At 42.5% G+C, this 15,819-nt stretch overlaps 1 protein-coding gene across 1 annotated transcript in view; it reads left to right on the plus strand.

The window, feature by feature from the left end:
- Positions 1-15,819, plus strand: part of LOC110529529 (cyclin-dependent kinase 19) — a 70,048-nt gene that overhangs the window by 32,098 nt on the left and 22,131 nt on the right. The window contains exons 3-5 of the mRNA XM_021611779.2: positions 4,602-4,712; positions 4,919-5,059; positions 12,888-12,945. Of these exons, the coding sequence (XP_021467454.1) occupies positions 4,602-4,712; positions 4,919-5,059; positions 12,888-12,945 (310 nt within the window). The remainder of the gene's footprint in view (positions 1-4,601; positions 4,713-4,918; positions 5,060-12,887; positions 12,946-15,819) is intronic.

Genomic DNA, 15,819 nt, shown 5'->3' on the forward strand with positions numbered 1-15,819 from the left:
TGGACATTTGGAAAGGTTACCGAAAAATGTTTTGTTTCCATCAGGCCTGTCATGACATATGCTTTAGGTTAGTGACAGTGTGTCCATGCAGGGGAAGATCCTTAGTACTGTAAATATATAAGGAAGACAGTTGTATAATTAAGCAATAACGCCCGAGGAGGTGTGGTATATGGCCAATATACCGCGGATGAGGGCTGTATCCAGGCATTCCGCAACACTTCAAAGCCCTTATTGCTATTATAAACGGGTTACCAATGTAGTTAGATGTTTTGTCATACCCTTGGTATAGGGTCTGATATACCATGTGTGTCAACCAATCAGCATTCAGGGCTCTAACCACCCAGTTTATAAATGGAATTTTGTTTCAGAAGAAGTTAATAAAGGAAAAAATAGAGAGAAGCTATTTTAATGATGATATATAAAAGCAAAGGAGATTCTAATTGAATTGCGCTCTGCTTCAGTATATAGCACACATAAACCACAACATGCATTCTTCAATGGCATTCTAATACGTGCCAAAGAAAACCTGCATGTGGCTATCTATTCTGTCAGAGAATATGCTTCTAGTAGCTACACTAATCTTCCCTGCGCCACAGACCATGGTTACTCAACGACACAGCTTCTAACAGAGTCAGCATGTTCTGGGCAACACAGAATAACAAGAGCAAATGTCTGGCGGCAGCTGAGCAGAGAGAGCAGAATGCTTGCCTTGCCTTTGTTCAGTCTCAGGGAAAAGCTTGGCATGCACATTTCCACACACAGAGCCGTAGTGTTTCACTTGGACCTGTAGTGGTTCTCGGTCCAAAACACACAGCAGCAGCCTGCCTGCTCTGGATTTATCGACCCAGTGCGCTGTAGCCGCATGAAGAACGCCAGCTCGTTAGTCAGTCCCGAGCTGCACCCATAGGGCTTTGGTCAAATATGTGTGCACTACAGGGAACGGTGTGCCATTTTGGAGACAGCTTTCTCCAGGCCCAACTCAGGGAGACACTGTTTTCTTGTGGTTCCTCTCACTCTCTTATCCCCAGATTTGTGACTTGTTTTGACTCGTGCTCGATGAGTGTAATACAAAACCCACATTGATCTAAAACCCTAAATGTGTATAATGTGGTAATGACTGCCAAGGCTTAAATGCCCATAGAAATAGACTGAATTGCAAGCTATTTAAGTTTCCAAGTGTTATGTGGGGTTATATATATGAGCCAGGGGTGGTTAGTGAACTGAAAGCCGATACCTCATGGGTCCAAGTTCATGTGGCCTCTTTAAAGGTGTATTGGCTGTCCTGACAACAGAGGCTGTGCTGACATTTGGCCCATATCCAGCCAGAGCTTTCCCTGTGAAGCTGTTGAAAAACATGACCCATTTTTCCCAGAACAGGCCACGAACAACTGCTCTGTTCTTATATTCTTGCCACACACTCACAATGAGGGTTCTGTGCAATGGTCATGGCCAAATTATTTTTCATGTCTTTTCTTTTGACATATGTTTGGCTGTTTCTGACAGACAAACAGGTTTGATAAGTAGATTTGATACAGGAAACATATACATTGGGATGTACAGCACTTTCACAAAATATTGATTGCACAATACTTTTATGTGTTATGGATCTATCAGATATTGTGTGTAACCTTTATTTAACAAGGCAAGTCACTTAAGAACAAATGATTTTTTACAATGACGGTAGTCCATAAATCGGGACCTTTTGATGGTAATTGCTGCAGTCGTTAATTGACACACTGGGTGTTATGTGGAGCAGAAAACCAGAATCTACATAGATATAATCTCATCTTGATCCCATGAAAGGGCTGAGTCAGAGTTTTTATTTACTCAGTCCAGTAAAATGTCCCCTAGGGCAGCTGCAATCTTGCTTCCTGTGGACCAGAGAGAGAGAGAGTGGATTAAGGGCACCTGATCACGGCAGTGAGGTTTGACTGAGGTGATGCCCTGACAGACAGAGACTGTCCTGATGACATGAAGTCTGTTTCACCACACTGGCTTTGCTCCTCTTCTCTGCTCTCAAATTCACTTGAGAGTGGAGTGATTCTACAAAGGATCCATCCCCTGTGATGGATTTACTGCAATAAGCTCATTGATTCTGTGTCAATGTGGAAGGAGTATTATACTGAAATGCTAAGCTGAAACAACAACACTGTTATTTTCAGTACTCTACTGTACAGTATAATATAATAGATAATATATGCCATTTAGCAAACACTTTTATCCAAAGTACTTACAATCATGCATGCATACATTTTACATATGGGTGGTCCCAGGAATCAAACTCACTATCCTGGTGTTGCAAGCACCATGTTCTACCAACTGAGCTACATAGTCTGGCCTTCCCCCTGGATAAATACAATGTGCATCTTTGCATTTGCCATAACGAAATTACCTCTATACCTTTTGTAGAAGTCATGTGACTGCACGGGATTCCTGTTTGTTAGTTTAGCCGATTATAAAGAGTGCATACTGCTGAACGCCGACCGTTGTGGGGTACTACGAGAAAGCAGTTATACCAGAATTGGTCTGGTGTGGGTGGCTAGTCCTTGTGGCTCTGTGATTCCAGTCAGTGTGGCCAGCATCACAGAGGCAGTGGTCTGCCTGTAAACCCAGGGCTTATTAGCACAATGCCGTGTCATAGCCTAGGGATTAGTTTGTTATTAAACACTAACCTCAATAACCCCCCCTCATTTCCCCCATCCAAAGCCCAAATCAAACTTGCGGCATATACAATCACAGCATTATTCCCCCTGTTCTGTCTCTGCCCCTCCCCCTCACTTTTCAAGCTTCTTACTACAGTACTAGCCTGCCTTGCGGGTAGAACCGAAGGGGGAGACAGGCTGTGTGTGTGCATGGTTGTGTGCGTGTGATATAGTACATTGTCAATGCAGAGAGCCACTCCCCCCTGGCTGTAACCCTGTCTGTCCTTGTCGGTGGACACTCTGAAATTACAGCCAACTGTGCCCTAGCTCGAGCCAACGCCCTGGCTGCATGTTTAGTGTACGGTGTCGTCAGGATCGCAGGGAGGGACACTCACAGAGAGGTATTCTTCCATGGGATTTCAGGTCAGGTGACACTATGAGTGAATAATTCATTACGGCCCGTTTCAGCTCTTTCCCAACAAAGCCACACACACACACACACACACACACACACAGAGAGATCGTAGTCTATCTAAAGGGCTCGATTGATTATGGATTCAGTTGTGCCCCCGCTGACAAAAATAGCGGGGAGAGGATGAACATGAAGAGAAACAGCTGATTGTGTGGGAGTATAATGTCTTTATCTTAGTGCAGTAATACAGAGTCCTTAGTGTGTAGAAATATAATGTATTGATGTTAATACAGTATAGTGAAGGCAGACTGTAGTGGCGTGTCTCTCAGCCTCAGCTGTGCAGGGTCTGTGTGTTGCCTGCCACGCTGATGTTGTAACATCTGCTTTGGGCCCATTGGTAAGACACACAAGGTTTCAGTGAAGAAACTAAAGCACACAGCGCAGGTGGGAGCATCTCTCTTATGTAATAAATCCATGGAAACACAGCTGGGCTGGCTGCATAGCCTGGTGGTCCATCTGTCTGCTGGTGCAGAGGGTTGGAGTGAGATGGAGAGTTCATAACGACAACAACAACAACTACAACACGAGTTCCCACTTCATGTGATTAGAGTAGTGTGGAAATCCCTCATGATTTGTGAGCAAACTATAATGGGCATGGATAATTCAATATCTAGATATCCGAATGGAGGTTCATATTTGATTACTTGAGGGAGTGTTCATTTTTGGAGGCCTTTTTTAACAATGGAAAAGCTTTGTCTAAATGAAATGAAATTATCCTTGTGACATTTTAACCTACAATGATATATCATGACATTTAAAATTCTTGATTTTAAAAAGCAACACATTTTTTAATGTACCTGTAGTTTTTATAACGGTGCGTTGAGCTACTTCTGCGCATTTAGCCATCAAAGGCCCTGACATCGGTATGCTATTTCCCCCACTTGAAATGGCAATTACCTGTGCTCACGTAATGGAGTTTCCACAATACCTGACATAGATCAATGCAGAACTCGCACCAGAACATGTTTTTGTAACAGAATCAGTTCTATCATGGTGAAAAACAGACTCCTCTTTAGCTGTTGTTGCTGTTAGCCAAACTACCGGAGAAAAGTAACATGTCGGCTGTCCGGCATGTACATTTGCGTCGTTCTGATTGGTCAAATTAATAGTGGTATTTTGAAACAAAAATGTCATTTAGACTATCCTGGTGTTTCATGATATTATTCAAATAGTACAATTATTTCAAATGCCCATCCCTAGAGGACTCTTCCTTTTAGTTTCATTTTCCATATGCTGCCAATCTTTATCTGACATGTTGATGTGAGGATAAGACACGAGAGATGTGTGGCACATAGCCTCCAGTACAGCATGTACAAAATTGTTATATTTAATGCAGTGTAATTGTTTCCAACTTTGTGTCAGAATTCTGCAAATAAACTGAATGACTCTTGTCCCAGTTCAGTAATTCGGAAGGTGTTAATTAATTGCAATGAAAGAGGTGTTTTTTTCTGTTGGAGATTTATGGAAGCTCTTGCTGTGTGTTGCAGCTGTTACGAGAACTGAAACACCCCAACGTGATCGCCCTGCAGAAAGTGTTCCTGTCTCACAGTGACAGAAAGGTGTGGCTCCTCTTTGACTATGCTGAGCACGACCTCTGGGTAAGTGTTTCATCACAACTGCCAGTCAGAAGACCAGTTTTAGGTTTTTGTTTGGATGTTTTAGTTGTTTCGTCTTTGTTCTTGACGTTTTCCTGTCTGTAAAGGACCGTGTATGGTACATGATGTATTGTATGTTGTGGAAACTAGCTGTTTGATTCCCTTGCTTGATCAGTTTCTCAATGCCACTCCCCCTGGTCTCCTTTCAGCACATCATCAAGTTCCACCGTGCCTCTAAGGCCAATAAAAAGCCCATACAGCTGCCGAGAGGCATGGTCAAGTCTCTCCTGTATCAGATTCTGGACGGGATCCATTACCTCCATGCCAACTGGGTGCTTCACAGGGATCTGGTGAGTCGATTGTACTGTAGTTCCAGTGTCCCTTTACAATGTTGCTACACATGCTCACTGACACCTCATCCACTGATCTGTCCTTTTCCTATTGGTCACTGATATGAACTGCTTTCAACCAATAGGGTGCATGCAAATAAGTTACTTGTTTGCATATCTAGAAGCAGCAATGAGTGGTGTTCACTGCAAAAAGGATCATTAAAGCAACCCTCTTGCCAGCTAACTGAATCCTGTGTTGTCTGGCACAAGTGCTGTTATGTCCTTGTACTGTTTATTATTATGATTCTAAGGCCCTTGGCTATGGAGCAAAGTGTCTTGGCTCGGTGAGTGTTGTCAATTCTGCCCCCCTACCCTCACCACCACCACCACCCAGCCTGTACTCTAGCACCCCTGTGAGACTTTCTCCCCCATACCTTTCCCACAGTGTTTTCCTGGAAGGTCAGGCTGTTCACCTGACTCTGCTGGGCTCATTGTAGCGGAAGGTCAGCCCTGGGCCAGGCTGGAACGAGGTCACAGGATTGTTTTCTCTCTTATCTGGCTGTAGAAACCTCCTCTCCTCACGACCCCTCTCAACACAAGAGCACTCTCTGTCTCTCTCTTATCTCTTTCTGCAGTTCCTTTTAGAAATAAGCTTTTATTTTGGTTGAGAAGCTTTTTTTTATTTTCTGATTGTCCCAAACTTAACTGATTATGGTGCAACTTGGACATTCCATGATAAGGGCTATCTTACACTGTTATAACACTACATTCCACTGTTATAACACTACATTACACTTATAACACTATATTACACTGTTATAACTCTACATTACACTTATAACACTATATTAAACTTTTATAACACTATATTACAGTGACACAACACTTATGGCTGGGAATTGCCAGGGACCTGACGATACGATATTATCACAATACTTAGATGCCAATGCGATATGTATTGCGATTCTCACAATTTTATATGTATTGCAATTCGATACTGTGGTTTTATTGCCATTCAATGTTCCAAACGTATTGCTCACCATATGTCTGCTACAGAGGAACAAGAGAGAGCCACGAGAACGAGTTTTGATCAGTCATGGAAATAGAAGTGCTGAAAACAAATTGGCTCCTTATTTAAAAAGAAGATGGAGTTTTGGTGCAGGTACAGCCAACTAGCGCAAAAATGATGTTGCGATATTGTCAAAACGATACAATATATCGTAAAAAACAATATCCGATATATAACTGTATCGATTTTCCCCCTATCACTAATAATAGCATATAACAGAAGCATAACACTTACCAACTAGCTGATGGAAAGACAATCGTTTGTCTCCTGCCAGCCAGTGGGAAGTCAGCTGCTATTAGAGGACACCAGCTGTGTCATTATATTGACATCCTTCAAGCAGTAAACACAGGGGATGATTGCAATGAGTAGAGACTGCTGTAAATATATTTTCCTGCTAACACACCCATCAAAGTGTTAAAACGGATAAAAATACCCCTTATGGAACAGCGAGGACTACGAAGAGTCACACACACAGGTACAAACACACATAACATACACACTATACACACACGTACAGTCCCTCTTTGATGAGTGTGTTATCAGGAAAATATCTTTCCATCAGCTTGTTGGTAAGTGTTATGCCTACTGTTATATACTATTATTAGTGATGGGGGGAAAATCGATACAGTTACATATCGAGATATTGTTTTTGATATGATTACACCTGGATTGTGTATTGTAGTAGAGTAGGGGCCTGGAACACACTTCATGTATCGTGAAATCTGTTGTTAAATGTATTTTTATGTTTGGTATTATAATGTATATTACTGCCTTAATGTTTTTATGGACCCCAGGAAGAGTAGCTTCTGCGATAATAAATACAATTGTCTATGGGTGGATGAATGGGTAGTAGGGAATCTATTCTATTCTAACTCATTGGTGCCCAGATGTTTGGTGTTTACTACCAGCACACTAATTGAGTCGGCACACTTCAGAGTATAAGTCAGTCAGTTGATGTGACTTCCGTCCCGTCTCTGGAGACTAATGCAGAGTATGAATGAATCTGCAAGTCCCACAGCTCCAGCATTCTTATCAGGCCTTCATCGGGCCATCCCCTCTCATGTAATCTCTCTCAGCTCTCCCAGATGGAAGCGTGGTGCGACGAGGACCAACGCTAACTCCCGTTATATAAATACACAGGGATCTATCAGTCAGGGCCTCAGCCTCACTAACTCGGCCTATACCCCAACAGCCAAGGTGGAGTAATGCAGGGATGAAGACATACTACTGCACTGCCATGCCATTGATGGCCCCTTGTTCAATATGTGTCCCTTGTAGGGGTTATTTTGGAGGTGAAATCCGAGTTGATTGATAACTTTGCGAGGATAGTGGATCATGTTGTCGTTGATGATGGTGATTGCTGAGCAGTTTATGACATGGTATTACTTGTTGAGAGTGTGTCATCAATAGCGTATTTCTTTAATTCTGCTTAGAGATTCTATAGGATTAAGCAGGTCTTTAATGCCTGGTCAATAGATGTGGTTAATGAATCACCCAGGATACAACAGAAGGGACAATGGTCTTGTGTTTTTGATTTCATATGTCTGACCTCAACACTAAGGGTATATGCTGCCGTCACTGCCTTCCTGTTGTACAAGAATGCCTGTATCTAAGCAGAGGCCTCTGTCAGTACTACTGTACATGGTCAGTACATACCTAGCAACTGCTGGAATTAAAACACACTGGCACAGTAGCTAGCGTTGTTTTTCTCTCTTATCTGGACACCAATTCATCCGGCTCTTAATAACTATTTTCTTTGCCCCAGGGTGAATTTCTCTGTTGTCGCTTTCTCTGTGTCTGATTCCAGATAAAGGTTGATGTTTTGCAGTTTTCTCAAAGCAAGCACTTCCTGCTATTGTGGAAATTCCACTCTCAAGCTGGTGGTGTTCGGAATCGGGATACGTGGGTATGTGTAGTCTGTTTTGCACAGGGAGTTTGTTGGCCATTCCATTGTGAAATTGTCCTGAATATGAAAGAGTCAACTTCCTTTGTCTACCACTTTATAGCCGTGTACCTCAGATGTTGCTACTCAATGGAAAATGCCACATTCCACCCCATCTGGACATTTTTCTCCCGAGTCATGTTGGGGGAGTTGTGTTAGATTTAGGCTAAAGGGTGAGTAATGCAAACAGCATTCCTAATCTCCTCGGGGGCTAGTTACTCCAGCGACTCAGTGCTTTATCAACAGCCACATGGGTAGCACGTCTTTCATGGCTCCTACCACCACTCTTTCATGGCTCCCTACACACGGCTTCCTACACTACTGTCTTATTATGCAACACTCAACCTTGTGCTGCAGCTGGGCACTGCACCGCTGCAGAGAGACCAGCCTCCCCTCACCACTGTACCCATCCTCTGTCTCGAGCAAGTCAGGCAGCACCTCCCCATCCTCAGTCTCCAGCGAGACAGGCAGCACCTTCCCATCCTCAGTCTCCAGCGAACCAGGCAGCATCTCCCCATCCTTAGTCTCCAGCGAACCAGGCAGCATCTCCCCATCCTTAGTCTCCAGCGAACCAGGCAGCACCTTCCCATTCTCAGTCTCCAGCTAACCAGGCAGTCCCACCCCCATCTCCTGCCTAAGTTATATAACCCACACCAGCCACTAGCCAGCATAGTTAGATCCCAGATTGCAGGTCCCACTCCCCCCCTGAAAGTCAATATGTCCAGGCTGTCAGATTTCAGCTGCAGCATATAGCTAGGTTGCACTCTCTCACCTGCCGGCCAATGGTGGGTTGTTGTCATGATTGATTACTAAGGACATGCCCTTATCTCTGACGTAATGGAATATTGTTCAAAGCTGGAGTAATCCCTGGCTACCCGCAGTCACATGCCACGTCCGCAACAAGAAAATGTCTAGGAAAATAGCATCCACACCAACTGTCCTTTGTCTGAATATGTATGTGCCCGGTGCCCTCTATATCCTGTGTGCAGTGGGCTGTGGCAGGCCTGCACTGCTATAACATGGTTATGACAGTAAAGTGGTTAACGCCTGTGCGCCGAGAAAAACAGGGTCACTACTTAATCTGAAAAAAGACGCCTACAGAGAAAAGCAAGGAGAAAGCTGCTGAATTAATAATGGCACTGTTGTATGTTTCCCAGTACATGTAAAGACAGTGTTGTTATGTTTTTTTTTGTGAAAGAGAGGCACCTCCTTAGGGATTGCGTTTTCTGTCCATGGAGGATTTACGGCAGTGTTTCCCAAACTCGGTCCTCGGGACCCCCAACTAATCATCAAGCTTTGAATCAGCTGTGTAGTGCCAGGGCAAAAAACAAAACTACACCCTTGGGGTCCCGGGGACCGAGTTTGGTAAACGCTAACTTAGGGATATCTGTTTACCACTCCTGACCCACTGCACAAAGTCTCCTAACTTTTCTGGGAAGCTAAACACATGTTAGAGTCAATCAAATCCAAACTTTTGCAGAAAAAATATATCACACAGCAACATTACAACCTCATTAACATGGTCATTTTACTTTTTAATTGCCCGTTCATCCAGTCTGTGTTTTATGAGAGTATTTTAATAGTTATTGTTTACCTGTATGAAAATATGATCCCTTTGAACATTGGGCCAATGAAAATGAATGTCTTTGGATTGAATCCATTAGCCCAGTTTAGAATTTGAAAGAGGAGCCGGTGCCAGTCATTTGGGCTTGAAAAGAAACCCTGCTCATGTGAGTCGTCATAGTGTTTGCCGATAGCAGTGTTTTGTTGTGTGTTTGAATAATAGAGATCATTATAAGTGGCATCCCTAGAGCAAACCCTGTTTGCTATAGGAACCTGTTTGTTGAACAAATTGAATCCTATGAGATTTAAGATTCACACAGATTCAGGGGACTAACAGACAATGGAAGGATTTGGAGTGGAGATCAAGATTATAAATTGCTTGGCTGGGCTGATGAGACAGTGGATTGCGCAGTCAGATGGAACACAGTAAATAGGCATTTTAACATCATAGATTTAGCCGGTGGTAACTTGTGGAATAGACACCGGCTGGAATGCGGTTTTAACCAATCAGCATTCAGGATTAGACCCACCCGTTTTATAAGATGAAATAAATAGTGGGTTGCCTACTAGTTGAATATAGTCATTGGAAATGTTATTGTGTACTGTATACATCTGGCACTGTGATGTCTTTAATGTGCAGCATGGATAGTGGATGGGTAGGAGATGAAGCAGAGCTAGATTATTTTTCTTTGGGCATAAATCTTTGGATAAAGTGAAAGTGAAAACAGTGGTGGTTATGTGCTGGACACACCATGGCAAACTGTGTTCTTTGATTGACATATAATGTAAATTTGTTTTCTGCAAGATGAGTTCTTGGAACACAGACTGTCTGGCTGGTTTCTCCATGTGTCCGGATTTGAATTGGCTAGGTGGTTCTGGTATCATGCAGGAAACCACAGAATTATTATTATTATTGCGTGGTTGGAATCAGTGTCCCAAAGGAACAGGCATGATTCACAACCATGGCAGACCTTGATATCAATGATCAGTACAATCATTGACAGAGCAATTTTTCACGGAAGTTTTATAGTAGTTTGACCTCTTTTTTTGTCTTTGGCAGTATGTAGGTCAATAGCGCAATTCACTTTCCATTTGGCATGCTCTGCCTCTGTTATTTGTATGTTACACTGATATTACCAAAACTTCCCTCCAAAAGACATTGGACATGCATGGCATTTTTGTCTATTTAAGCAATAAGGCCAAGGAGGTGTGGTTTATGGCCAATATACAACGACTAAGAGATGTTCTTAAGCACGACACAACACGGAGTGCTTGGATACTGGAGGTATATTGGCCATATACCGCAAACCCCTAAGGTGCCTTATTGCTATTATAAACTGGTTACCAACATAATTAGAGTAGTAAAAATAAATGTTTTGTCATACCCGTGGTATTGGCTTTCAGCTAATCAGCATTCAAGGCTTGAAACACACAATTTAGAATGTCTGAAATACCACAGCTTTCAGCCAATCAGCATCCAGGAGCAAAACTACCCAGTTTATAATACAGTGCCTTGCGAAAGTATTCGGCCCCTTTGAACTTTGCGACCTTTTGACACATTTCAGGCTTCAAACATAAAGATATAAAACTGTATTTTTTTGTGAAGAATCAACAACAAGTGGGACACAATCATGAAGTGGAACGACATTTATTGGATATTTCAAACTTTTTTAACAAATCAAAAACTGAAAAATTGGGCGTGCAAAATTATTCAGCCCCCTTAAGTTAACACTTTGTAGCACCACCTTTTGCTGCGATTACAGTTGTAAGTCGCTTGGGTATGTCTCTATCAGTTTTGCACATCGAGAGACTGACATTTTTTCCCATTCCTCCTTGTAAAACAGCTCGAGCTCAGTGAGGTTGGATGGAGAGCATTTGTGAACAGCAGTTTTCAGTTCTTTCCACAGATTCTCAATTGGATTCAGGTCTGGACTTTGACTTGGCCATTCTAACACCTGGATATGTTTATTTTTGAACCATTCCATTGTAGATTTTGCTTTATGTTTTGGATAATTGTCTTGTTGGAAGACAAATCTCCGTCCCAGTCTCAGGTCTTTTGCAGACTCCATCAGGTTTTCTTCCAGAATGGTCCTGTATTTGGCTCCATCCATCTTCCCATCAATTTTAACCATCTTCCCTGTCCCTGCTGAAGAAAAGCAGGCCCAAACCATGATGTTGCCACCACCATGTTTGACATTGGGGATGGTGTGTTCAGCTGTGTTGCTTTTACGCCAAACATAACGTTTTGCATTGTTGCCAAAAAGTTCAATTTTGGTTTCATCTGACCAGAGCACCTTCTTCCACATGTTTGGTGTGTCTCCCAGGTGGCTTGTGGCAAACTTTAAACTACACTTTTTATGGATATCTTTAAGAAATGGCTTTCTTCTTGCCACTCTTCCATAAAGGCCAGATTTGTGCAATATACAACTGATTGTTGTCCTATGGACAGAGTCTCCCACCTCAGCTGTAGATCTCTGCAGTTCATCCAGAGTGATCATGGGCCTCTTGGCTGCATCTCTGATCAGTCTTCTCCTTGTATGAGCTGAAAGTTTAGAGGGACGGCCAGGTCTTGGTAGATTTGCAGTGGTCTGATACTCCTTCCATTTCAATATTATCGCTTGCACAGTGCTCCTTGGGATGTTTAAAGCTTGGGAAATCTTTTTGTATCCAAATCCGGCTTTAAACTTCTTCACAACAGTATCTCGGACCTGCCTGGTGTGTTCCTTGTTCTTCATGATGCTCTCTGCGCTTTTAACGGACCTCTGAGACTATCACAGTGCAGGTGCATTTATACGGAGACTTGATTACACACAGGTGGATTGTATTTATCATCATTAGTCATTTAGGTCAACATTGGATCATTCAGAGATCCTCACTGAACTTCTGGAGAGAGTTTGCTGCACTGAAAGTAAAGGGGCTGAATAATTTTGCACGCCCAATTTTTCAGTTTTTGATTTGTTAAAAAAGTTTGAAATATCCAATAAATGTCGTTCCACTTCATGATTGTGTCCCACTTGTTGTTGATTCTTCACAAAAAAATACAGTTTTATATCTTTATGTTTGAAGCCTGAAATGTGGCAAAAGGTCGCAAAGTTCAAGGGGGCCGAATACTTTCGCAAGGCACTGTATGTGATACACCTGTGAAGTGAGTGTAACCTCATTTCTATGTGTTGTTGTCTTACTTGGTATTGGAGCCTCTGAGGCTTCCCTAATGGCTGAAACACACACAGAACAAGATGATTAAATGTTTGTCTGTTTGTCTCTCTCTCCTCTAGAAACCAGCCAACATTCTGGTTATGGGGGAGGGCTCAGAACGAGGGCGAGTGAAAATCGGTAAGATGGGCTAAATGTACACTCTGAAGTCAATACACTGTAGATGATTGATGGAGCGGGCTGCTGATTCAGTTATTTAAAGCTTAAAACTCTGTCAGTAGGTTGATTATACATCATATTATTTGTATTCCCATTTGAAACTTGAATGTGAGCAAAACAGCTTAATAATGTGACCATTATTTCTATAGCAGATACAGTTTAAGTCGGAAGTTTACATACACCTTAGCCAAATACATTTAAACTCAGTTTTTCACAATTCCTGATATTTCATCCTAGCAAAAATTCCCTGTCTTAGGTCAATTAGGATCACCACTTTTATTTTAAGAATGTGAAATGTCAGAATAATAGTAGAGAGAATGATTTATTTCAGCTTTTATTTCTTTCAACACATTCCCAGTGGGTCAGAAGTTTACATACACTCAATTAGTATTTGGTAGCATTGCCTTTAAATTGTTTAACTTGGGTCAAACATTTTGGGTAGCCTTCCACAAGCTTCCCACAATTAGTTGGGTGAATGTTGGCCCATTCCTCCTGACAGAGCTGGTGTAACTGAGTCAGGTTTGTAGGCCTCCTGGCTCTCACATGCTTTTTCAGCTCTGCCCACAAATGTTCTATGGGTCAGGGCTTTGTGATGGTCACTCCAATACCTTGACTTTATTGTTCTTAAGCCATTGTGCCACAACTTTGGAAGTATGCTTGGTGTCATTGTCCGTTTGGAAGACCCATTTGTGACCAAGCTTTAACTTCCTGACTGATGTTTTGAGATGTTGCTTCAGTATATCCACATCATTTTCCTTCCTCATGATCTATTGATTTATTTTGTGAAGTGCACCAGTCCCTCCTGCAGCAAAGCACCCCCACAACATGATGCTGCCACCCCTGTGCTTCACGGATGGGATGGTGTTCTTCGGCTTGCAAGCCTCCCCTTTTTTCCTCCAAACATAACAATGGTCATTATGGCCAAACAGTTCTATTTTTCTTTCATCAGACCAGAGGACATTTCTACAAAAGGTATGATCTTTGTCCCCATGTGCAGTTACAAACCGTCTGGCTTTTTTTATGGCGGTTTTGGAGCAGTGGCTTCTTCTTTGCTGAGCGGCCTTTCAAGTTATGTCGATATGTGACTCGTTTTACTGTGGATATAGATACTTTTGTATATGTTTCCTCCAGCATCTTCACAAAGTCCTTTGCTGTTGTTCTGGGATCGATTTGCACTTTTCGCACCAAAGTACATTCACCTCTAGGAGACAGAACGCGTCTCCTTCCTGAGCGGTATGACGGCTGCGTGGTCCCATTGTGTTTATACTTGCGCACTATTGTTTGTACAGATGAATGTGGGATGAACGTGGTACCTTCAGGCGTTTGGAAATTGCTCCCAAGGATGAACCAGACATGTGGAGGTCTACAGATTTGTTTCTGAGGTCTTGGCTGATTTTCTTTTGATTTTCCCATGATGTCAAGCAAAGAGACACTGAGTTTGAAGGTAGGCCTTGAAATACATCCACAGGTACACCTCCAATTGACTCAAATGGTGTCAATTTGCCTATCAGAAGCTTCTAAAGCCATGACGTAATTTTCTGGAATTTTCCAAGCTGTTTAAAGGCACAGTCAACTTAGTGTATGTAAACTTCTGACCCACTGGAATTGTGATACAGTAAATTATAAGTGAAATAATCTGCCTGTAAACAATTGTTGGAAAAATGACTTGTAGATGTCCTAACCGACTTGCCAAAACTATAGTTTGTTAACAAGAAATTTGTGGAGTGGTTGAAAAACAAGTTGTAATGACTGCAACCTAAGTGTATGTAAACTTCTGACTTCAACTGTAAATCGATGAGGTTGTTTACTTGACAATGGCTGCAGCTTTAACCTTCAACCAGCCTCTGGGAGGGTCTCTGAACACAGGGACACAGGACCAGGCAGAGAGCCTTAAAATGGCCAGATGGTCACAGATCACGCTATTGCATAACCCACTCCCCAGCATGGCACTGTTCTGGGATGATGTCACAGGTCAGCAGTACCGGCCGGACTCTATTTATACCCTAACCCTGAGAGTCTAGCATTAGTGCTAAGTTATTGTTTTAGAGTCACTGAACCCCCATGATAACTGCTGCTCAGGGATGCATGGGTGTCAATGGCAGTGTGACACCCAACATACCAGACCAGACCACCAAACTTCACTTCAGGTGCTGCATATACACAGAAGACCTTCCCATAAGACTTAAAACAGAAGACCTTCCCATAAGACTACAAAACACACTGGCAGTGTGGTGCCAGGACAACAACCTCTCCCTCAATGTGAGCAAGACAAAGGAGCTGATCGTGGATTACAGGAAAAGGTGTGCCGAACTGGCCCCATTAACAACAACGGGGCTGTAGTGGAGCGGGTCGAGAGTTTCAAGTTCCCTGGTGTCCACATCACCAACAATCTATCATGGTCCAAACACAACAAGACAGTCATGAAGAGGGCACTGTTGGTTAAGGGCTTGTAAGTAAGCATTTCACAGTAAGGTCTACACTTGTTGTATTCGGGGGATGTGACAAATAAGGTTTGATTTGACTCCAGTGCTATGCAGACTTGGCCCATAAGATGACTTACTGACAGCATTGACATAAACACCAGCCATAAAGCATTGTATATTTTGATTTCCCCGCTCTTGTGAGAGAGAAAAGGCAGTAGAATTCAAGCATGGTTGCTTTGACAAGCTATACATGAGTCATGGTACAGATGTAGGATCTTAGTTTGATCAACCTGTTTCATGAGAACATACCATTTCAAATGGTAAAACTTGTAGTGTATTTGAGGTTTAAAAAGGCTTCGGAAGTTTGTAATATCCATTTAGAAATGTAAGACTTTACTTTGTTTTAAAGCTT

The sequence above is a fragment of the Oncorhynchus mykiss genome, chromosome 8 (genome assembly GCF_013265735.2).
Source record: "Oncorhynchus mykiss isolate Arlee chromosome 8, USDA_OmykA_1.1, whole genome shotgun sequence".
Taxonomy (NCBI): domain Eukaryota; kingdom Metazoa; phylum Chordata; class Actinopteri; order Salmoniformes; family Salmonidae; genus Oncorhynchus; species Oncorhynchus mykiss.